This window comes from Arachis duranensis, chromosome 2 (genome assembly GCF_000817695.3).
Source record: "Arachis duranensis cultivar V14167 chromosome 2, aradu.V14167.gnm2.J7QH, whole genome shotgun sequence".
Taxonomy (NCBI): Eukaryota; Viridiplantae; Streptophyta; class Magnoliopsida; order Fabales; family Fabaceae; genus Arachis; species Arachis duranensis.
The window spans coordinates 82,250,514-82,269,647 of NC_029773.3; the positions used below are offsets into that span (position 1 = coordinate 82,250,514).

At 33.3% G+C, this 19,134-nt stretch overlaps 1 protein-coding gene across 1 annotated transcript; it reads left to right on the forward strand.

Moving 5' to 3' along the window:
* Nucleotides 1-15,191: 15,191 nt before the first annotated feature.
* Nucleotides 15,192-19,047, forward strand: LOC107475326 (receptor-like protein 7). Its single transcript, XM_021135729.2, has one exon. The coding sequence runs from the start codon at nt 15,523-15,525 to the stop codon at nt 18,853-18,855; it is 3,333 nt and encodes a 1,110-aa protein (XP_020991388.1). The 5' UTR covers nt 15,192-15,522; the 3' UTR covers nt 18,856-19,047.
* The last annotated feature ends 87 nt before the right edge of the window (nt 19,048-19,134 follow it).

The following is a 19,134-nucleotide window of genomic DNA, read 5'->3' on the forward strand; positions in this document are numbered from 1 at the left end:
TCTATTTTTGAGCTATATCTTTCATCGGGCTTCTAGATTATACTATTCTTTCTATATATATATATATATATATTATGTTTGAGTTTAGAACTGTCGTAATCTCTGATTAACCTTGGCTTTACGACGCGAGGTAAGGCTTAGGCTAATTAGGGTATTACAGTTTTAGTTATGTTTTTCTAACATAAAGAAAAAGATATGACTTAACCATAATATTATTAATGTTTACGTCACTCGTTTCATTAATTATTCGTGTCAAAGAATCCGTTTGAATTTTTTTTAAGATGTTTAAAATATTAGAAACTAAATTAAAATTTAGTCCAAATATTAAAACTAAAAATATCACTTTACCCTTTTATTTATCAATAATGCTCCACATCCATGTAATTTTCCTAACCAAGTCAACGAAGTTTTTTTTGCTTCACGTGCCCGCCACCTTTTAACGTAAATCTTCTTCCTCAACGTAGAGCTTCTCTTCCTCAACGTAAAGGTTTTCGTCGTTCTTCTCTGCTCTGATTTCTCTGGTTTTCTTCTTCGTAAAACTTTATTTTCTTTTTCGTTTTTAGATTTTGATCTGCATTGCATTTATGTTCTTCGTTTTCAGATTTCATATTTCAGACTTTTTTCTTCGTTTTCATATTTCAATAGCGTATCAAAACAATGAATGATTCAAGTTTAAATCAATTGAATGAGAGCAATTTGGATTATTCTTCTGAATCAAATCAAGTGGACGAGGTTTTGATTATTCAATTTTGAATTCAATGGAATGGAATGCAATCATTAAATCCAGTTGTTTATGAACGCCATTTTCGGTTCATTTGGTATTATCAATGGTTTCGTTTTGATAATATTTTCGGTTCATTTGAGACGCAGGTATTTCTGAATTTGAATTTATATAATGGACAATTTTCGGTTCATTAGTTATTACACAATGGTGTTGTTATGACAGTATTTCGGTTTATTTTACAGTCCAGGTGTGTTGTGGATGAACAATTTGTCTCAAAGGTTGGGATGACTTTCAAGACACTGGAAGAAACTGAAAAGTTCTACAAAGATTATTCCAAACTTGCTGGTTTTTCTACGAAAATAAAGAACACCACTCGGAAGGGATATGAGATTGAGAATCAACTAATTGCATGTAGTAGAGAGGGAAAGTGAAAATCCAAGATATCTCTAACTCTGAAGACAAACCCTTCAGCTGGAATAAACTGTCCAGTCGGGATTTATGTACATATATTAAAGGACATTGGTCTTTGTATAATTTTAAAAGTTCTGAATCAATCACACCCTTATTGTCCAGATCGAGCAGAGATGCTTAAACAACACAGAGAGCTAAGCATATTTGTGCGTCGTACCTTTGAAAACAAAGAAGCCAGAATCAGACCTAGTAAAACATATCAGTCATTTGTAGCAACAACGGGCAGTCATTGAGAACTAAGTTTTATTGAAAAAGATGTGAGGAATTACATTACAATGGAAGTACGAAATATTTCCGAACAAGATAATGCCAAAGAATTTGGCAAGTGCTTATTAAGAATGAAAGAAAAGAATCAAAATTTCTTTTTGAGCTTAACCTTGAAGTTGATCACTCCATCAAAAATGCATTTTGGGCCGATGCAAGAAGCAGGATTGCATACGAGTATTTTGAAGATGTTGTTTCATTTGATACCACTTACAACACAAACAGGTATTTGGTTCACTACGATATAGTTTTCGATTCATAGAGCCAACAAATTTCGGTTCATAACTGTTTTGAGTGTCCATTTTGTAGGTACAATCTTATTTTTGGTTCTTTTGTGGGTATGAATCACCACAGTCAATCGATACTTCTCGGATGTGCTTTGATGAAAAATAAAGACATCCAGTCATTCAAATGGTTCTTCAAATATTGGCTTCGTTGCATGGGAGAAAAGGTACCAAAAGAGATTCTTACCAATCAATGTGCATCAATACAAAGGGCTATTGAGACCTGTATGTTGGGAATAAGTAGTATGACCACAATCCAATCAATCACGTGTTAAATAATTTGTTATTGTTATTATATTAAAATGTTAATATAATAAGGTCCTTGATTAAATTTAGAGATTTATCATTGTGATAATGATCATAATATTGAGAGATAAATCTTTTATAATTTAATCTAAATTGTTCTTGGTCATAGGATTATTAAAAAGGACATTAATAATCCGGAAAGATCAATATATATATATATATATAATGGTCTTCATTGGACGAAGATTAATAGATCTCATTTATTAAATTATATATATATGGTATATATAGAGATATAACCATTGAACTGACTCACTATAAGAATTTCTAATGGTTATAGTTACCGTATATTTGTCAATAGGATATTCTTATGATGAACATAATATTAGAATTTTCCTTTAACCTGCGACTATCATAGTAATTGACAATGTATTTGTTATACTTTGATTCCAAACACCTAACACCCTACAGTGTTAGTTGAATGGACATTGGGTATGATTTAAATACTTGTAGAATTAATGATTAGTCAATAAGGAATCCGTCAACTCTCGGTAAAGAGTTTGAACTCTATGATTATAATGAATGAAATGAATAAAACATTGGCCAAAGAGCTGGAAAGATGGAACAAGTTAGAGTTTGACAATTAAACCATACTCTAAGGGTTAACCAAGAGCTGGAAAGATGGAAGGAATTATACTTTGTTCTTCTGAGGTTCTTAGTAAAAATATATTACTTCATACTATCGGGTCGTTGAGGAGTGTTGCTAGACACCAACCTTGATTAGTAAATTTAGTATGACTAATTTACTACCCGCTTAGTATTGAACCTATGGGGTCACACACTAACGAGTGTTCTAACCTTTGCTATAGAATTATTTAATTATTATTTTGATTTGATCAAATAAATAATTATATTAATTCAGATGGAATATTATTATATTTTTTGCTAGCACCAAAGATATAATAATAGTATGATAATTGAGAATATTAAATGAGATTTGAGAATAATTATTTATTCTATTTTTAAATTTGGATGAAATCCTAACTGATTCCGTTTTCAAATTGAGTTATGATATGATTCATAAAATTTGAAGGATTCAGATTTGGAATTTTAAGATATGATTTAAATTTGAATTGAGAATCAAATTTAAAATCGGTAACAAATCTTATACTATATATATGTATGCCAAGAGTAGAGGAAAAAAATGAGAGAATAAAACATAAGAGTTTTATTCCTTTACCTCTACGCACATAAATGTATGTGAACCTAATTCTTGAAGAAGAATTTTATGGTGTGCAAAGAGTTGCATGAGGTTTCTCAATTTAGATCAGATGTCCATTGGTCAAGGAGTTGACAGCAAAGGTTGGTCTCGATGTGGATACGCATAGCGCCTTTGTACAATCGAAGGAGAAAAAAAATTTTACTAGCGTACTCAGGTATTTAGATCTGATCTATATTGTTTATTATTGGAATAAAGTTTAAGCACAAAATAGATCTTTAGGATTACTTTATTTTTCTTCCGCTGCGTGTTATGAACAAATGGTAATCCTTCACTGTATGCTAACAACAATTCATTGGTAGTGCATTTGGCATATCATGAAGAAGATTCTAAACAAATTAAATGACTGCTACAAGCGACACAAAGAAATTGAACAAGAGATTAGTCATTTTGTTTGGAACTCGTTAATAAAAGAGGCATTTGGCAAAAATTGGAATGATTTTCTCACGAAGTATGGTGTTAGAGGCAATAAGTAGCTTTCAGGTAATCGAGATTTCATTCGAATTAATTGATGTTGTTACTTTTTCGGTGAAAATGAGTATAACTTTTGGTTCATTTGTGTTTGATTTTTTGTTCATTTTGCAAAGCTATTTAAAGATTGTCATTTATGGATTCCAATTTATCTCGATCACCACTTTTGGACTGGGATGAGAAGCACACAAAGGAGTGAGATTATGCATACTTTTTTTACAAGTTTATCACATGCAATAGCTCCTTGATTCAATTTGTGAAGCAATATGATAATTGCCTAGGAAGCAGAGAGCAAAGAGAGAGAGAATTTGATGCTGCAGATTTTCACATCGTGATGCTGTGTGCAACAAAATCACCAATAGAGGCTCAATTTCAACACGTGTATACTCACGAGAAGTTTAGGAAAGTTCAAGCACAATTCATACGAAAGGTGAATTGCATCACAAGATCAACGCATTCCACTATAGGTTTTATATCATATGAAGTTATAGAGCAGGTGCTTAACTCAACATTCAACAAGTTTGTTGTTACTTACAACACAATATCACGCGAAGTAAAGTGCCAGTGCTTGTTGTTTGAGTCAAAGGATATACTGTGTCATCATTCTCTGAGTATCTTAAGCTTTGAGTGAGTAGATAAAGTGGCACCAAAATATATATTGAAACGTTGGAGTAAGAACATAAAGAGGAGACACACACATATCAAGAGCAGCCAAGACAAGCCTCTATCGGAGCTGAGAAGCAAGAGATTCGACGATTTGGTATTTTGGTTGCACAATATTTGCGAATTTGTGTCAGAAACGAGGAGTTGAGTGAAATTTTGCACCAGACTTTTGATAATGTCATAATTGAGATGCAAGAATATCAAGCGAAAAGTAAAGTTAAAAGTTCGTTATCTCATGAAGACACTACATTAAGTGATGTTAACGACCTTCAAAGCCCCCACGTGTTAAAACAAGAGGACGTCCCAAGAATAGATTGGGATCAAATATGAAAAAAATATCGCAAATGCAACAAAAAAAAAGAAAAAGATAGCTCTAAGCGAGGTAACATTGATTTACTTTTGATTAGGAAAAAATTTGTTTATGTATTTTGCTAATATATAATTTATTTTCTTTTTTGCAGTTGAACCTTTTAAATGGTGGATCAATGATTCAGTCAAGCTCCAGCTTTTATGATGCACAAGATATGAATTATCCCGGAGAGGATTTTAGAAGTTTCAATTTTTATTAACATAAATTTCGATTCATATATGACTAAATTTCAGTTCATTTGAGTTCAAGGCATATAATGAGGGTTAATTTCTGATTTATGTTATTTTTTATTGAATAGTCACTTTTTTGTTTTTCAAATTAGTTTCTGCAATTGTGCTATGTCAAAAATTTAGGTGTTTCTAAAATTGAATAGTGATATATACATCTTTTTCTGTTCATTTCATGCAATAATTTCGGTTTATTTGTATTTTTGGCGCTCTTGATGTTTGATAAATACATTGAATTCATTCACTGTGAACCTAGAATCATTAATATATACATTAACATTTACAACGAGTCAAAGAAAAAGTGTTTGCTTTTTTATAATTCTTTACAAATTAGTATTAATTACAATTCCTTACAATAAGTCAAAGATTGAACCTATAATCTATTTACTTTCTATATTCCTAAATGAGAATTTATAAAAAGGACTTGAGAGGGCAACAGACGGCTTTGGGAGTCTTATCACTTCACTTTGTCTCTCAATTTATTTATCTTGTCCAAGAGAATGGTTGGACTATATTCCCGCCTAAAAGCATCTATTTCTTCTTACAATTCAATTGAAAGAAATTACCTAATTTAAACCCAAATAAAATAAGAAATGAACCGAAATTTATTAATGTAGAAATTACTTACCTGTTTTCAGTTTTTACATTTATATTTTTTATTTTTTATCTTTTCAGGATCAATTGTTTCCAGCCATGTCATCACATATATCCCGCAATTATAACTAAGAAAGAAATAAGAAAGTAAAATATGATTAATAGGAGAGACAAGCATATTAATAATAACACTATAGCAAAGAAAGATTTTACGATATTCGTTAACCGCTGATTATAATATACGGTGCTTCAACCCCTTCTTTGTTGTCCACCATCAAAGGTTCTGTCCCAGCATAGACCCTCATCTGGGATACTATTAATCCCTGAAAAGGATACAAAAAGTGTACTTCAATTCAGTAATAATTGAAGAAAATCAATCCCACAAATAATGCTCAATTAGGCACAAAGAGTGATTGATAATGGATAGAAATAAGAGATAATTTACAACAAATTTGTTCAAAGTTATTCTTTCTTCAGGTATATCTTTTTTCTTTTTCTTGATGGGATCAAGCACATGGAAGGCCTTCTTCTTAACATCAGCAATCTACAACCACCAATGGCCTCCATGGCAAACTGGTGCAAACAGCTGAAGTTTGGAAAAATAATAGAATATTTCAGTCTAAATAATAACAAGCGACAGAATTATTAAAGAAGTTTTAGAAATCACAACTTACAAATGGATGTGATTCCAGATTTCTTTTGTCCAGAAAAGGTAGGAAGTCCTTAAATTCACTGATCCAGTAGGCCTTCTTAGTGTTTGGATCAATGTAGTCGACCTTATGCTTTTCCAACATAAATTCTGCAAAATAAACCTCAATTAAATCACAAATGAACCGAAATTATATCAGATTTGAACTAGCAGTCAAAAAATCTCAATCATTAACAAGAACACATCGAATTCATTTCTAGATCCAAATGAACCTCAACTAAACAAAGAAATGAACCGAAATTAAATCTAATTTGAACTAGCAGTAATATACATTCAATCAGCAAGAAAGCACATTTTAATTCATTTCTACATACAAATGAACTCAATTAAACTAAGAGATGAATCGAGTTTCTTAAGTAATAAAAGATTTGGTGAATACATAACAGTAGTATTAAGTGAACTTAACTCAATTCACAAATGAATCGAATTTGGTTCAGATTTGAACAAAGCATCATAAACATTCAATCGGCAAGAAAAACAAATCAAATTCTTCATCAAAAAATTATTTAAAGAATAAAAAATTTGGCGTACCACAATATCTGTCGGCACGGTATATTTCTTCATCAAATTTGTGACATTTTCTATTGTTGAGAAGCATACACATTGTAGAGACCACCTATAGGATGAAAATTTATTAGATATATGGGTCAAAGATTTTACCGCATTTTCTACATCTTGTCTGGGTCTTAGAGACATGAAGTGGAATCTAGCCTCCTCTAAATGTGCTTTATGATCCAACATGAATATGGTTTCATACTCATTGGTTGAATCATCTTTGTAAACCTTTGTTTGTGTCATCCAATGATAACATTTCTTACTTAACTCTCTATTATTTCTTTTTCTTTCACCGGAGTCTTGTACCTTTTAGGGGTGCACAAACTCGGCTCCGCATTTGTTTTCTCAGCATATTGCAATGCCGTTGTCACCCCAGCATCCATCACCGCCTTTGCCAACATTTCAAGTTGTGTTACTTTGATTGAGAGGTCGGGAAACTTATGCCAAGGTTGAAGGAAGGTGTATCATCTTCCCAATGCCGAGGACGAGCAGAACTGCAAGATGACAGAGGAAAGTTTTTAGTAATAATAAAAAAGAATTATGATATAACATCAAAACTAATAAAAATGATTTTAAGTAGAAATTGCACATTAAGAGGAGCTTCTTGCTCCGTTTGTCTTGCAGAAGATTCTTCGTAGGCCTGGTGTTAGGATTCCAGAGGGCAGTTGTATTAAATAGAAAAGAGTTCAGTAATAAACCAAAATTACATCATATTTGAACTAGTAATAAAAAAGTTCAATCATCAAGAAGAACACATTGAATTCATTTCTGAATTCAAATGAACCTCAAATAAACCAATAAATGAACCGAAATTATATCAGATTGAACTAGCAGCAAAAAAAAGCTCAATCATCAACAAGAACACATCAAATTCATTTATGGATTCAAATGAATCTCAAATAAACTAAGGAATAAACTAAAATTACTATTATATACCATCAAAACTAATAAAAAGGATTTTAAGTAAAACTTATACATTAAGAGGTGCTTCTTGCTTCGATTGCCTTGCTAGAGCTTCTTCGCAGGCTTGCTGTTGGGGTTCCAAACCGGCAATAGGTACTTCATATTCAGCCTTATTGTTGCTTGCTTTGAAGGACAAACATAGAGAGTGTTCCAAAACAATTTCATTACTATCTTCAAGGAGAATTTCAGCTCCACATCCTTGTGAATTAGAGGCACTATCTACATAAAGCGTCCATTCTACTAGCATGTCATCGGAATTGGGAGCAGTAAATTTAGCGACGAAGTCTCCTAGGTATTGTGATTTGATGGATCCTCGAATTTGATATCTAATATCAAACTCAGATAGCTTGATAGACTATTTTATTAGTCGTCCAGCTAATTCTAGTTTTGTTAACACTTGCCGTAGTGGTTGCTCAGTCCAAACATTAATGATATGGCTCTGGAAATAAGGTCAGAGACGTCTAGCTAAAAATACCAAAGCCAAGGCCAGGTTTTCTATCTTTGGATAATGAAGCTTGGCATTTTGCAGGGATTTGCTAACAAAGTAAACAGGCTTTTGCACCTTATTTCTTTCTGTAACAAGAACAAAACTAACAACCCAGTCAGTAATGAATAGATAAAGATAAAGTTCCTCACCATATTCAGGATTTTGCAAAATCAGAGATTTTGAAAGAGTAGTTTTTAGGTTTGAAAAAATAATTTCACATTTATTATCCCAATTAAAATTATTTTTCTTTTTGAATGATTGAAAAAAGAAAGAAGACTTAGAAGCTAAATAAGGTAAAAATCTTTATAAGGCAGCAAATCTCCCTATTAATAGTTGGACCTCCTTTATGGTTTGAGGACTCTTTATTTCCAACACACCTCGACATTTGTCAGAATTTGCCTCTATACCTCGGGTTGTAAGCAAAGAACCGAGAAATTTACCTCCTTGGACACCAAAAGCACATTTTTCAGGGTTTAGTCGCATGTTGTATTTCCTGATTTAGGTGAAAATCTCCACAAGGTCATCTACATGAGACTTACCGATCTTGGTTTTTGCTACCATGTCATCAACATAGACCTCCATGTTCCACGCAATTTGCTTGGAAAACATCTTATCCATAAGTCGCTGGTAAATAGCCCTTACATTCTTAGAACCAAAAGGTATAACTTTATAGCAAAAATTACCATATTCAGTTATAAAAGCAGTTTTATCTTGATCTAAAGGATGCATCAAGATCTGGTTATAACTAGAATATGCATCCATAAAACTTAAAGTGCCAAAGCTAGATGAATTATCAATTAAAGCATCAAGAGATGGTAAGGATCGGAATATGCATCTTTGGAGTATGCTTTGTTTAAGTCAGTGAAGTCAATACACATGTGCCATCTACCGTTATGTTTTTTACCATGACAATGTTAGCTAACCATATTGTGAACCTAATTTCTCAGATAAAATTGGCATCAATGAGCTTTTTAGTTTCCTCTAAGGATGCTTGTCTTTTTTCCATGTCGAGATTGCATCGTTTCTGTGGTATAAGTTTGACCGATGAGTTTAATTCCAGCTCGTGAGATATGATGGAAAGGTCAATGTCGGACATGTCAGCAGGCACCCAAGCAAATAGGTTGCCATTTTGTTGAAGAAATTGGTTGAGCTTATCTTTCTCGTCTTCTTGCAAAGCTGAACCTACAAAAGTGAACTTGTTTGGATCGTTAGTTAAAGAAACTTTTTGTAACTCCTCTATTGGGGTGGGTTGGTTTTGAGCTTGCCTCGTGGGTCTAACTCGGTTAATGATAGAAGTTCGAGCAAGTTGTGGATGACATTTATTTGCACACCTATAGCTCGGTTAGATACAGGCATTTTTAGACTAATATTATAACAATGCCGAGCTTCACGATGTTTACTCTGAATTGTTACAATAAGGTTGTTCTGTACATGAAACTTAACACAGAGATGAATTATAGATATTATAGCACCAAACTTATTTAAAAAAGGTCGACCAAGGGTTAAGTTGTAAGGACCGAAACAAACAACCACAAGGTATTGAATAGAGATGACCACTAAGTCTCTAGTGGATAGTTGCAAGATGTTATCGCTCAACTTTATTTTCTGAAATGTGAAGTAGAAAAGGACATCGACGCTGCTCCCGGGATCCAATATCACTTTGCGGACTATTAGATCCCTTAGTTGAAAAGAGATGACAACTGGATCATCTAAGTTGGTCTCCTTTGAATGGAAGTCAGACGGTTAGAATGTCATTTCTGGGAAGTTGGGCAGAGGCTGGGGATTGTTAAGGGTGCCTTCAACACGAGCATAGCTCAGTAGGTACGTTTATGGGTGGTGCTTATAGTTCCGCCACCAGCAAAGCTCCCAGATATACAATTGATGACACCTCGGGGTTGATTGGGTTGATCATGAGTTGCTTTTTCCTTGTCGCGAGAAGATTGTCCCTTGATGGGTCAGCTGAATGTGTTGTACGCTTTTGAATATGGCCGCTGATGTATTTGTCTAAATGTTCTTGCCAAGCTAATCACTCTAGCAGGTCTTTGGCTACAACACATTCATCAGTGGTATATCCGTGTTTTTTATGAAAAGCAAAATATTTTGACTTGTCTACATTTTTCAGATCTTGATAAGTTACAGCCTTCCAAGGAGGTTTGATTAGTTTGGCATGTAGTATTTCTTTGATGATTTCCTCGCTTTTGGTGTTGAATTAGGTATAAGAATCATCACAGGGTGTTAATCGGAAAGGTTTTTTGTTGTCCCTGAGCTTTGTCGTCATCCTTATTGGTTTGGCTTTTTTTTTTTTTTACCTCCAAGCTTGGCGTAACTCCTCAATCTCTATTTGCCCCTTGGCTTTCTCTCGAAACTCGGCCAAGGTTCTAGGTTTGGCCACTGTGATGGCCTCTTGGAATTTTTCTGGGCAAATTCCACTCTTTATAGCATGTAGGTGCATCTCTGGTAGAGGTTTGGGACGCTCGTTGCTACTTTGGTGAAGCAAGTAACATACTCCTTGAGGCTTTTCATGTTGTCCTTGCTTGATAGTATTCAGATAATCAGAGTCATATAAATATATGGAAGATGCAGCGAATTGATCTTCAAATAACTTTGTGAGCTCCTGAAAGTGTGAAATAGAATCTGCAGGCAAAGATAAAAACCAATCAAGTGGAGGACTGTCTAAAAAAGTAAGAAAACAACGGCATAAGATACGATCAGAGCATCATTTACTATTATCATGGAGCGGAATTTTTTTATGTGTTTTTTTTTGGATCACCCATGTCATCATAAGGGTCAAAGTTATTGGTAATGTAAAGTTCCTAGGCAGTTTGAAATTCATGACATCTACCGTTAATGGTCCAACTACATTGTCCAATTCGTCATCTTCATTGGTTTGTTGGTCTTCTTCTGGTTATTGAGTTTAAGAGACATGCATTGGATTAGAATTTCATTCCTCATTCCGTTTGTTCATTGTGATCACCATTATTAACAATTTGAATATTGGTTAACTCAGTTATCTGATTTGCCATTTTTTGATTTTCTTCTGTCATGCGCTGATTAGTCTATTGTAACTCTGTTACCATCCAAAGGAATTCAGATGGTATGGGAAGAGGTTGGTTAGCCATAGGCAGATTTGGTAATTTTGGGACCTAAAGAAAAAAGGTTTTTGTTTCTAGGCCCCACGGTGGCTGTCAATTGTTCTTGTGAAGGTTGGCCACTGTATAGCTCGTCCACCGATGAATAACTAGAAACTTTCAGTCAAAATAAGTTATACTTCAGCAGTAGAAAAATAAGAGGATGGACACCTGTGAAAGACATTTCAACGCTCAAATTATTGAGTGAATAATAAATTCTATTTATTTTAATATATCTTCGTATAGTTTTTTTACCTCTTTTTTATATTTGGAATGAGATATATATAGTTGTATTTTCCGAACATTTTACTTAAATAAAAATAATAACGTTTTAGAATGTTTAGATACGTTTTAGTATTTAATTGTTTAATTATCGACCTATGATATTTATAATCGAGTTATAACGTATAACCAAATTATAATGATCACCTCAATTACAATAAATTACAAATTTTAAGAAGAAAATTACTTGTTGCCAACTCTTGACTTTTGTATTATCTTAACTGTTATGGTATAATCACATGTGAGTGCCGTCAAATTAAACCAATCTAACCTTTAACTAACGCACTTCATAAAATGTTGATTTTTCCCTCACAACACCTATCATGAAATGACCCCTAATTATCACCGATGACTATGACAATAAAACTAACCTACTAAAAACATATTAATAATGTACTCTCATTTACCGTTTTCGCTTATAATATTTCTTTGACTTGTGGTTCTTAATAATATTAATTGTATTCAACATTCTTGAATAAGACAAAGTAACCACTTTCTGCCACATTGAATAAGAACTGAAATTATACCAATAGAAAGCCTTGATAATAATGGGAGTATAAAAAAATATACGAAGTTTTAAAGTTTTAATACATTTGTTGCTCATTTATAATAAGTTTAGTAGTTTCTACAGATAGTAACCCAAAATTTATTTACCAGATTATTTTATAATTGTAACTGTGTCTTGTTTTATCTCATTTAGCATTGAGATCATCAACAACATGAAAATACAATTAGTGCAATATGGAGATCATGAGGAAGGTTTAAGTAGAAGAGTGCCTATAAAAGACAAACAGTAAATTAAAGAGAGACAAAATTTGAAGGTTAATACACACATTCTTAGGTATTGCATATTTAGGATTTCTTGTTAATTATTTACTTTTTGTTCAAATAACACTTAATGACCAGGTGAACTTACTATTAGTCTAGAATTTTACTTTTTGGATCTGTCTACTCTACCACCCCTGCTGCCTTCTATGTTGAGCATTTTTTTAAAAAATAAAAAATAATTAATAGATAATAAATAATTAAAAAAAACTAATCATAAATAAGCAGGTCTAGCATACGACAAAGGTTTTTTTTCTCGGTTTCGTTAATTAAATGAAGGCTTAATACATATATTTGTAGCTATACTAGCTAAATACATTTTACTCTCAATCTATGTCAAGAATTAAGTTTAAATTAAGCTACACTTCTAATTAATGAAAATTACAGAAACTATAAAGCGATATTATATAGAGTTATTTTCCACATTACAGAGATTATAATAGCTAAAAGTTTGATTTAAATCTTAAAATCTTCTCACATTATGATTTTAAATACGTCAACTAATTTTATAAAATTTCTATTAGGTTAAACAATTTTTTATGATTTTCTATTTTATATATTTAATTTACTTTTTTAATTTTACATAAAATCTCAACTTTTTTTATTTTTGTATTAGACCTCAACAAAAAATTTCAATATTTTCTCACTGTTAGAATTTTTTTTCGTGTTTCTGAATTCAGCTCTTGCATGTGCAGTGTAAGAAAAAGTATCCATTTATAATGATATACTTAGGGTGTGCATGGTCCGACCCACTCCGAAGACCTAATCTGATTCCGAATACTTTAGGAATTAATTTGTTGTGATTTTATCGGGTCTAAAATCGGTAAAGATCTCAAAAATAAACCCAGTTATTATTTTGGGTTGGGATCCGGGTCATCCGAAATTGGCCCGGTAATCCAGTCATCATATACAATTAATATTTTGTATTATTAGTGATGGATGATGGCTATTTTTATGTGGAATTTAAGTATTGTAAACATTAATATTTTGTATTATTAGTTATTATAAGACTATAAGTTAATGTTTTATATTTAAAATGCATAAGATTTTAGACTAATTAATGTATAATATTGTGTTATTTGTATTGATTGAAATATTTGGTGTTATTAGACAATATTAGTATTGATTATGGTTATGCTTTAATTTTAGAGAAGAGTTGGTTCTTATTTTATTTTTCTAAGTGAATTTTACTATGTCAAATAATGGTTGGAGTATTGAAAATTTGGTTATTTTCACATGCTAATTTATAAGAAAGTATCAATGTCATGTAATGTTAACGATCGAATTTTTACTTATATAATCGTAGTTCGAAAGTGTATAGATTTCATCGGTTCTAGGATCAGATTCGAATCTAATAAATAAGCCCGATATATATTTCGAATCGGGTCTGAGTTACATCAAATCTGATTTCATCTGGTGTATGCATACCCCTAGGTCTACTATATAATAAATAAAATGATAGGAAGAAAACTTAAATCCAACTTTAAGACAAATAACTTTTCGCAACATTTTTTCCCAACAAACAGATTAAATTATTGGTGTAATTAATAATAGAGGTAGACTACAATTCTAAAAAATTTGAGGTCAATTCCCAAAAAGATGCTAATTGAAAGGGTTGAAAAGGTAAAACTAATTACAGTACATATGAAGGGTTTTAGTGTCTTTTTCTTCCTACACTAATAATTAAGGAAGGACAACACCTTCGGTAAAATTAAAAATACAAATTAATAAAAGAAAAAAAAAACATTTTATGGCATTCAATTATAAAAATAAATAAATTATTATAAGCGGTTGATCAATGACCGAACGATTCAACCAATGACTAAGTAAAAAAATAATTTAGTGTAAAGTTATCAAAAGAACATTCAGTTAGTTCTATAAAATAGCACCGTAATTAGCAGAATCAATAACAAAATTATTGAATCAATAATTCAATAATCTAACATTTTAACTAGATCAATTACTATTTCAATTTTAATAACTAGGTTTGGAATACTATCTTTTGAAGTTTTTTGTTATTTTTAATTTTAAAAAGTATTTTTATCAACGCCTAAATTTTTCAATGCATTTTTTTCATTCGGATATAAATAGCAAAGATATAAGCAAGTTTCAAAATGAAAGCATATGATAGGTAAAGGGGATAAATAAAAGAAAATCAAAAAGAAAAAAAAAAAAAAGAAGAAATACTAGTAAATTAATTGAAGTTACTACTACTAATTAAGAATTCAAGAAGCATGTTTCTTCCTCGTGTTTGTTCCAACTAAAGTTTCTTTAACTTATTGTTGATTCTTTAATTATTGTTAAGACTGTTCTTATTCCATAATGAATTGATGCCTAACGTTTAGAATACTTCACTGAATAGGCATCATCATCATACACCCCAAGACCTTAACAAAACTACAAAATGTCATAAATCATAAATGTATTATTTAAAACGTTGTAGAGTTCACACCGTCTTTAATAATCCAAAATTGAAAGGGATTCCATTCTAAGAAGCTATGATTAAAGTCAACAATATATCTAATAAGAGAGATGAAATTTCTTGCAAGAGGGCCGACATAAAAGCGCGTAGAAACATTAATTTCTTATCGATTAATAGTATTCTATTTCTTTATTATTATTTTTTCTTTGTTTTCTGGCAAATAGCATTCTACAGATACATAGATAGTTGAACCAAAACAACGACCTAGGACATGGTTTACTTTGAATGAATCTGCAACAAAACTTCTTAGTATGTACTTATGTTAACTTTGACCAATTACAATTCTTGCTATAACCTTCTATCTTACTCCGAAGTCACCCTACTTTTTCTTTTACTTTCTACACTTTTTGGCGGACGCTCTTTCCCAAACTTAGAAAATAAATGCTCTAAAACACAGAGTAGAAGGATCTTGTTCATGGGTCTGGCACTTTATGATACAATTATTAGTTTACTCACTTCTTTTGTCTTGTGTTGGACCCTACCCAAGAATACACACCAATGAGAATTAGATTACATTCATTGCTTCCCTTCATTCTCTGCTATGTGATATTTATCAGTATTCACATTTCTGTCATCTCTGGCCAATGTCTTCCAGATCAACAATCATTGTTGCTGCAATTGAAGAAGAGCCTTGCTTTCAACAGTACAAGTTCCAGCAAACTGAATTTTTGGAATCAAAGTTCTGATTGCTGTGATTGGAGTGGTGTAAGTTGTGATAATGAAGGACATGTTTCTGGTCTTGATCTTAGTGGAGAATCAATCGCTGGTGGATTCAACAATTCAAGCAGCCTATTCAGTCTCCGTCAACTGCAGAGATTAAGCTTGGCAGTTAATAATTTCAATTCTGTGATTCCTTCAGCATTTGACAAGTTGGACAAGTTAACTTACCTGAATTTGTCATATGCTGGGTTCGTGGGGCAGATTCCGATAGAGATTTCTAAGCTGACGAGGTTGGTTAGTCTTGATATCTCATCTCTTGCCTATTTGACAGGGCAAGATCTAAAACTTGAGAACCCAAATCTAAGAATGCTTGTCAGCAATCTGAGCAGTATTAAGCAATTGTATCTGGATGGTGTAACTATAACTGCTCATGGAAATGAATGGTGCAATGTTATGTTGTCGCTGCGTGGATTGCAAGAATTGAGCATGTCAAGTTGCAATCTCTCAGGACCCATTGATGCTTCCCTGGCAAATCTTGTGAATCTCTCAGTCATTATTCTTGATCAGAATAATTTATCATCTACAGTGCCAGAAACCTTTGCCAATTTGAAGAATTTGACCACCCTTAGCCTTTCTTCATGTGGGTTGATTGGAACGTTTCCACAAAAGATCTTCCAGGTTAGAACACTGTCATCCATTGACATATCATTCAATTCTAACCTTCAAGGTTTCTTTCCATCCTCCCAACTGAGTGGAGCTCTACATACTTTAATAGTAACTAAAACGAGCTTCTCTGGAACACTTCCTAGTTCACTATCAAACCTCAAAGGCCTCAGTTACTTGGATTTGTCATTTAACAACTTCACTGGTCCAATCCCATCTTTTGGAATGGCAAGAAAGCTTTCCTACATAGATCTTTCTCGTAATAATTTTAGTGGGTCAATTCCATCATCTGCTCACTTTGAAGGACTACAAAATCTCATCAGCATCAACCTGGGTTACAATTCCATCGGTGGAAAAATTCCTTCATCTCTTTTTAGACTCCCATTACTGCAGAAGATTCAACTTTCCAACAACCAATTTGGTCAATTGGATGAACTCAAGAATGTTTCTTCCTCTAAGTTAAACACTCTTGATTTAAGTAGCAACAACATATCAGGTCCAATACCAACATCCCTCTTCCAGCTCACAGGACTCTCTATCCTCCGGCTTTCCTCAAACAACTTCACGGGGTTGATGCAGCTAAATAAGTTTTTGGAGCTCAGAAATTTGACCACACTGGACCTTTCGTACAACAACTTGTCGGTCAATGTGAATATCAACCTATCTTCCGTTGCAAACATTAGCACTCTAAAATTGGCATCCTGCAGTTTGAAAGCTTTCCCTGGTTTCTTGAGGTACCAGTCTAAATTATCCACTCTAGATCTCTCAGGCAACCAAATTCAAGGATCAGTGCCCAACTGGATTTGGAAACTTGAAAATCTTCAAAGCCTTAATGTGTCTCACAATTTTCTAACTGATTTCGAAGGGCCACTTCAGAATCTTAGTTCCAACTTATCAGTGCTTGACCTTCACTACAATCAACTTCGAGGGACAGCTCCTGTTTTTCCTAAATCTGCTGTCTATGTAGATTACTCAAACAACAATTTTAGATCCTTTATCCCAGATGGAATTGGTGGTTACCTGTCTGGCACAATTTATCTTTCTCTTGCAAACAATAGATTCCATGGCAGCATCCCTTATTCCATCTGCAATGCCTCTAGTCTTCAAGTTCTTGATTTTTCCCATAATAACATTTCAGGCACAATTCCCTATTGCTTAATAAGATTAAGTCAGATGCTTGGGGTGATGAATCTGCGCCAGAACAATCTCTCAGGCCTTATCCCGGATATGTTTCCAGCATCTTGTGCTCTGAGGACTCTTGATCTCCATGGAAATAAATTAGAAGGGCATATTCCAAAATCTGTTGGTAATTGCACAACACTAGAGGTGCTGGACCTTGGGCACAATCAAATTACCGATGGATTTCCATGTTCATTGAAGAACATATCCACTCTTCGTGTGCTCGTATTGCGAAATAACAACTTCCATGGCAACATTGGATGTCCAAAAACCAATGGCACTTGGCAAATGCTTCAAATTGTTGATTTGGCCTTTAACAGTTTCAATGGTATGCTTCCTGCAAAATGCTTCAGAACATGGGAGGCTATGATGCATGATGAAGACAAGGCATATTCTCAAGTACATCATCTCCGCTTTGAAGTACTTAAATTTAATCCAATATACTATCAGGATTCAGTAACAGTTACAAGCAAAGGTCAGGGGATGGAGTTAGTTAAGATTCTAACCGTCTTCACTTCCATCGACTTTTCGTCTAACCGTTTCCAAGGAGAAATACCGAAAGAACTGTTTGATTTCAAAGCACTCTATGTGCTTAACTTATCAAACAATGCTCTTTCTGGCCAGATTCCATCATCTATAGAGAATTTGAAACAGCTTGAGTCACTAGACCTGTCAAAGAACTCATTACAAGGAGAAATTCCCACTGAGCTTGCAAGTTTGAATTTCCTTTCAGTCCTGAATCTCTCCTTCAATCAGCTGCATGGAAGAATCCCCACAGGTACCCAAATCCAATCATTTCCCAACACTTCCTTTGTTGGTAATAAAGGATTATGTGGACCCCCTTTGACTGCAAATTGCAGTGATGTCAGTCCAGCAGGAGCTCCAAGGAAAAAGTCAGCTACTGAATTTGATTGGCAGTTTATATCCACCGGAGTTGGCTTTGGGGTTGGAGCTGGACTAATTGTTTCGCTGTTGATGATTTGGGACCGTGGAAGAAAATGGAGCAACAACAGCATTGACAAGTTTCTTCTTCTTGTTCTTCCAATGTTTGGGTTAACATACACACCACCTATTGATGATGATGATGATGATGATGATGATGATGATGATGATGATGATGATGAAACAGAAGACAAGAACTCGTATATGACCGATGAAGATGATGAAGACAGTGGGGCTTACGGAAGCTTCAAAGGGAGGTACTGTGTTTATTGTTCCAAACTTAATATCACTCAGATGAAGGTAATTCATGACCCAAGCTGTACATGCTTCCAACACTCATCACCACTTTCAACTTCTACTCATTCATCAGATTCATATTCCCCTTAGTTGAAAACATGTTAATATATTTCTGTTATTTTCATCTCATTTTTCCTTGAATGCATACATGCAAGATGGAATCATTTATTGTATATGCATGCTGTACATACACACAAAATCATTTCAGAGTTTGCAACAGAAAATTTGAGCAACAAAAGAACAATGTCCCCGCTGATTTTTCACTGAGGATTTTCATCAAATACTTGGGAGGCACCACCAAAATAACGAATTGCAGTTATAGATAGCATTGGTGGAATAAATAAGTAAGAAAATAGTGTAAGAGAAAAT

What these genes read in the sequence shown, in the direction of transcription:
- LOC107475326 (XM_021135729.2), top strand. Translation starts at nt 15,523, where the DNA reads ATGAGAATTAGATTACATTCATTGCTTCCCTTCATTCTCTGCTATGTG.